Genomic DNA, 5,947 nt, shown 5'->3' with positions numbered 1-5,947 from the left:
TCTGCTGCTGTAGTTTCACTACTATCATCAGGAACACTTTGACTACTCAGGATCTCTTCAAAAACAACAGGATCCTCTTCTTCTTTGGTAATTTCCTCATTGCCAACACTAGGGGAAACTTCATTTCCTGGAACAGCTCTTCTAAGCTTAAAGATCATTCACTTGATCCTTCCGATACAGGTAAATCCTCATTTTCTTCACTTACAGACGTAGTTCTCTTCATACTCGTGGTAGTTACACAACTTGGAAACAGGTGGGGTTTTTTCTTCCCTAAATCTACCATAGGACTAATCCTCAACGGTTTGTCTGTCACTATAGAACAAGGAACAAATGGTACACCACCAACTTCATTACCCAGCAAAACATGCACACCTTCACGTAATACCTTGACTGGTACCTGCACACTCCCTCCTTGAGTTGTCAGAGTATGTTCACAGATATATGGCTTAAAAGCCTCCAAGCTGCTCAGCCACTCACTGCTTGAGGTTACATTTCCACTGGTTGCTAAACACTCTGCTTGTTTAGTCTCAGTCTTCCCAACTGTCTCAGTCTTCCCCATACTGCTCTTTGTAGTTTGCTTCACCTGGTTACCTTTAACCACTTGACCAACTGGCTTGGTCTGCTGTTGTGTTTGATAACAATCTCGACTGTAGTGTCCTACTCTTCCACACTTGTAGCAGACAAAATTGGTCTTCTGTATCTGTCTTGAGAACAGACTGATAATGAGAATTTAACATTCAATTGCTGAGGGGTATTTCCTGGCTTCGTATTGGCATAGCCCAGGGGTTCCCAAACTGGGGGTCATGGAGGGTCTAACAACTGTATGCACTACATTCAGCTTACTGGAATGGGGTTAAACTTTCCAGTCAGTCTTGGAGCTGGCTCGAGTGCATGCGCAGACCGGTAGTGCATTGTAGGTACCGCGGCTGCCAGATTTATTATAATTATGCCAATTTATTTGTTTTATTTTTTTGTCTGTTTGGCATAAGAAATTTTGACTAATATGACAAGCTGTATCTGGCATAATTTTGACATATTTCACTATTATCTTATATACTTATATTTCTTATGTTAGTTTTTAATACCCACTAAAAAACAGAATCAAGTTGGGTAATAAAATGTTGAACTGTCCAGAGGATTCACGGAACTCTACCACACAGCGCCACCTCATCAATACTTGAGTGCCACACCACGTGAGTTTTTCTCTCTCTCTCTCTCTCCTACACTCTATATAAAAAATAACTATTGAATAGGAGGGTGGGGGCTGTATAAGGCACATGGCATGCATGTATTTTTAACTATGGTATTCGGTGTTTTACACCAATTTTTTTTACCCATCCCATATATATAACCCCACTTTTGAGTTAATGTAAGTTGTCTTAACAATGTGCATGATTATTCTGAGATACGGTTGTGTATGTCAGTATGATTAGGACTGGAGAATTATCAATAAAAAAAATGTACAAACGTTCAATTACTGTGGTCAGAGTCACTTATCTACCAAATTAATTTTTCCCATAAATTGACTTCATGTATTGGGTACGGGAATTTGTAGCACACGAAGTTGTTCTTCCATTATATTTTGGAATTTTGTTAGTTTTTATGCTTATGTTTTGTTGTACGATTTTTTTCGTTCCTAATGCTTGATAACTTTCTTTGCAGATATCAAAGAAGCTCACATACAATGAGAGTTTTCTCAACTTCGGCTTCTCATTTATAGTGAACAATGGCATGCAGATGCCACAGTGCGTCATCTGCAAGAAGACACTTGCTAATGAGAGCATGAAGCCCTTCAAGCTGAAGGAACACCTCACCAAGGTTCATCCGGAACTAGCCAACAAGGATTTGGCATACTTCAAAATCAAGGAACACCAGCTCAAGGGGTCGAGATTGGATCATGGAACAGGAGTTCTCTTTCAACCTAGCAACGTCGTCAAGGCACCATACAGGATCTCCCTTCCTATTGCAAAGCAAAAGAAGCCGCACACAATTGGAGAGAAGCTTGTTAAACCTTGTATGGTAGAGGCTGCTCGTCTTGTCCTTGATCAGAACTGTGTTAACAAGCTTAATCAGATAAGTCTTTTGGACAACACAGTTAAGCAGCGCATCGATGACATGTCGCAGGACATCAAATCTCAGGTGACAGAGAAAATCAAACTCTCTCCCTTCTTTGCCATCCAACTTGATGAGACCAAGGATATAGCACATCTTCCTCAGCTTTTGGTTTATGCTTGGTTCATCTCCGAAAATCAGGTGGAGGAGGAGTTCCTCTTCTGCAGCCTACTGATAACAACAACAAAGGCTGAAGATATCATGGACATATTGTCCAACTTCTTTGAAGAGGAAAAACTCTCTTGGGCAAGATTGGTTGGTGTCTGTACAGACGGAGCTCCCAGCATGCTCAGCTCCAAGTCAGGATTTATGACTCTGGTCAAAATGAAGAACCCAGACATCATTACAACACACTGCCTGATCCATCGTGAGGCTCTTGCCTCCAAGACGCTTCCTGCTTCTCTCAAAGATACCTTGGAAACAGTGATCCGCATTGTCAATCATATCAAAGGAAGGGCACTCAACACCAGGCTGTTTCGTAGGTTGTGCCAAGACATGGATTCTGCTCACCAAGACCTCCTCTTCTACACATCTGTTCACTGGTTGTCAAAGGGTAATGTTCTCGCTCATGTATTTGCACTCTTTGATGAATTGTAGATATTCTGGCAGCCCAAGGGAGGAAAATGGAGCAGCTGTTAAATGACATTCAGGGGCCATTTAAATGTAGTCTTGCCTACTTGGTAGATGTTTTGAAGCTTGGAATGGACTCAACCGGCAACTACAGGGCCCAGATACCGCCATTAAGGCTTTCCTCAACAAGTTAGCTCTCTGGAAGAGGAAAGTTGAAAGGGGGAATGTAGCTTCCTTTCAATGTCTGAACGAGGTCATCGGAGAAGAACCACTTGCTGAGGAGCTGTAACAAGAGATCAAGAAACACTTGATAACACTCCAAGAAGAGTTCAAACGTTATTTTCATGAAACTGATAGAAATGAAAATGTACAGCTGACACTTGCCCGCAATCCTTTCTGATGCACTGTGGATGATCTTCCTGATGACATACAAGAGGAATTCTTGGAGCTCATCAACAACACCGCAGCGAAAGAGGAGTTCTAGGAACAGCAACAGCTCAACAGCTCTAACTGCTGGGTCAAGATGCTCTCTGCTTTCCCCAAGACCAGCAAATTTGCCCTGAAAGTACTCATTCCTTTATCATCCACTTACCTCTGTGAAAGTGGTTTCTCGACTTTCCTGGTGATCAAATCAAAGGCTAGAAATAGATTGAATGCTGAAGCAGACATGCAATGTGCCTTGAGCCATACAGACCCTTGTATTGATTTGCTTGTAGCAAAAAAGCAGGTACATTCTTCACATTAAAATGTTAATAAATCAGTTGTTGTTAATAAACATTGATAAAGATCAATGGAGATTTTATTTTTCTCTCTGCTGTGATTAATATTTAAAAATTTAAAATATATCTGTGCCATTTAAAATTAGTATGATTTTAGAAGGCTTATAAATGTGGGGGTCACGACAGGTTTGGTGCTGCTGTAAGGGATCATGTACTAAAAAAGTTTGGGAAACACTGGCATAGCCACTAGAAGGATTCCCAGTTGTAATGTTCATGAAATTTGGATGAGACCTAAAACCTGTGCATTGTTGGTTCTGATACTTGACATTATAATTTCTTTTTCTACAAATTATATTATAATCTTCACTCAATCTAGCAGCTTTGTCAAATTTCTTAACCTCTCTCTCTCTTAAATAGGTTCTTATGTGTTCAGGAATTCTTCTAAGTTATTGCTCTAGGACTACTAACTCCTCAGCTTCGTCCATAGATTTAACTTTACTTTAGCAGCATCCATCCATCGTTTGAAACATCTTACTTTGTAGGCATAATCCAGGAAAGTCATCTTGTTATTCTTTCTCAAAGATCTAAATCTTTCATTGTGATATTCAGGGGTCATCTGGTAAACTTGTAGCACATTATGTTTGAGTACCTTGTACTCTTTACACTGATCAGCTGATAAGGCTAAATAGGCACTTCTTCCTTTACTAATGAGAAAACTCTGTAACAAGACTGACCATTTATATTTTGGCCATCCCGTACCTGAAGCAACTTTTTCAAAGTGATCAAAAAACTCATCTGGAGCTTCTTCTGTACTTTGCAATTAACTTCTGCACTCTTACTACATCAAATACAGGGTCTGAATTACCTTGGGCAGGGTTAGATGGTGTTACAGGTAACTTGGAGCAAGCTTCTATTAATTTCATCTCTCATAATCTTCTTACTTCCTTGCTCTTTCTCTTTCCTCTCTTGCTCTTTCTCTTTCTTCTCTTGCTCTTTCTCTTTCTTCTTCTGCTGCTTTTTCTTTTCTCCTCTTTCTTTTTTTCTCTTTTCTCTCTTCTTCTCTTTCTCTTTCTGCCTGCATTTTCTCTCTTTCAACCTTCATCTTCTGCTTAATCAAATTTTTTTCTTCTTCTATACGTCTAAGCTCTGCTTCTGCATCTCCGTTCTCTTTCTTTTGCTCTTCCTTATAAATTTTTCCTAAGCTGCATACAACAATTCTTGTGCCTTTTCTACTGTAACTCTTCATCCATTTTACCAGAGTCCATCAATGCCTGGATTGCAATACATTTGATTTGTGCCTTAATCATAACACTAGACACATTACCCCCACATGCCACAGCTAAAGCAGTCCACTGTGCCTTAGTCAGGTTGGATTCAGATAACTCTTGGATGGACAAAGCTGCTAAAAACTTCTCAACATTGAACAGAGCCATTTTCTCTTTCTCAACATTGAACAGGGCCATTTTCTCTAAGTTACTCAGTTAAATAATTCACAATATAATGCAAAAATAACTATGTGGTCAGTCTCATATCAAAATATATCCCTAACACCACCAGTATAAACCATAAACCAGAGTGATATTTTGTTTTGTTCCAGGGTCTGGGCACCAAAACCTTTTGTCATGATGCATACCAAGTACCTGGTTATTACACAACTAATCACAGATTGCAAAAATATACCTCACTTCAGCCAGATACCTAAACTCTCATAACAAATGAATTACGACTAAGTACTCTAAAGGTAACAGTGATGACTTAAAAACTCATTAATCATGTGAAAAATCAAACTAAGTCTATCAAGTTTAGTGTGAGATATCCACTATTAAACAAGAAATATACTAGAGTAAAAGGGCATCACTCCATCAAACAACTTTAACTGTTTCCCTGGTCTTACTTCACTTCAGCAAAACTAAAGGAACAAAACATGTTTATCACTTTGCCTTATGCACACAATCTTATTCACTGATGGTCAATAAATGAAACACTGTTTTTAAAAAATTTAAATACAAAAATTTATTGTTAAATTCAAAATTTATAATTAGAATTCACAATCTGAAAATTTACTATTACTTGAAAACAACACAAGATTTAATTAATTCTTGAGTTAAATTATTAAAGAAAATTAAATCACAAAATTTTAATGTCAACAAATTAAATAAATCAAGCAAAATTTAAGCTATCAAGAATTATTCAAGTCTTGAAAAGAAAATCTTAATAAATGAAAGTTAAATCAAGTATGCAATGATAAATCATCAAGAAATATTTAAAATGTTAAGTAAATAAATGTTAAATCACCAACAGAAATCAAGAAATTGCTAACACAAGAACACACAAAAATGCACAAAAGATTTATCAATAATAATTTCACTAAGGCAAAAATTTCCTAATGCACCTTATTATACCATGGTAATAATAAGTAAAATTCACTTTACCTTACACAAGCTAGTGAAAGCCTTTGTAAAATCCCTTTGCAGTTGCGTAAAATTCCAAAACACACTTTTTGTCTGGCGCTGTTACAAATTAAAGAATTTCACTAACTTCAGATC

At 37.9% G+C, this 5,947-nt stretch overlaps 1 protein-coding gene across 1 annotated transcript in view; it reads left to right on the top strand.

Annotated features, from left to right (window-relative positions):
• Positions 1–803: 803 nt before the first annotated feature.
• The window catches only part of LOC136837630 (protein FAM200C-like), a 9,012-nt gene continuing 3,868 nt past the window's right edge, over positions 804–5,947 (top strand). The window contains exons 1-3 of the mRNA XM_067102507.1: positions 804–821; positions 1,663–2,665; positions 2,808–2,967. Coding sequence (XP_066958608.1) covers positions 804–821; positions 1,663–2,665; positions 2,808–2,967 — 1,181 coding nt within the window. The remainder of the gene's footprint in view (positions 822–1,662; positions 2,666–2,807; positions 2,968–5,947) is intronic.

Source organism: Macrobrachium rosenbergii, chromosome 59 (assembly GCF_040412425.1).
Source record: "Macrobrachium rosenbergii isolate ZJJX-2024 chromosome 59, ASM4041242v1, whole genome shotgun sequence".
Lineage (NCBI taxonomy): Eukaryota > Metazoa > Arthropoda > Malacostraca > Decapoda > Palaemonidae > Macrobrachium > Macrobrachium rosenbergii.
This window is presented reverse-complemented; position numbering and strand designations above follow the sequence as displayed.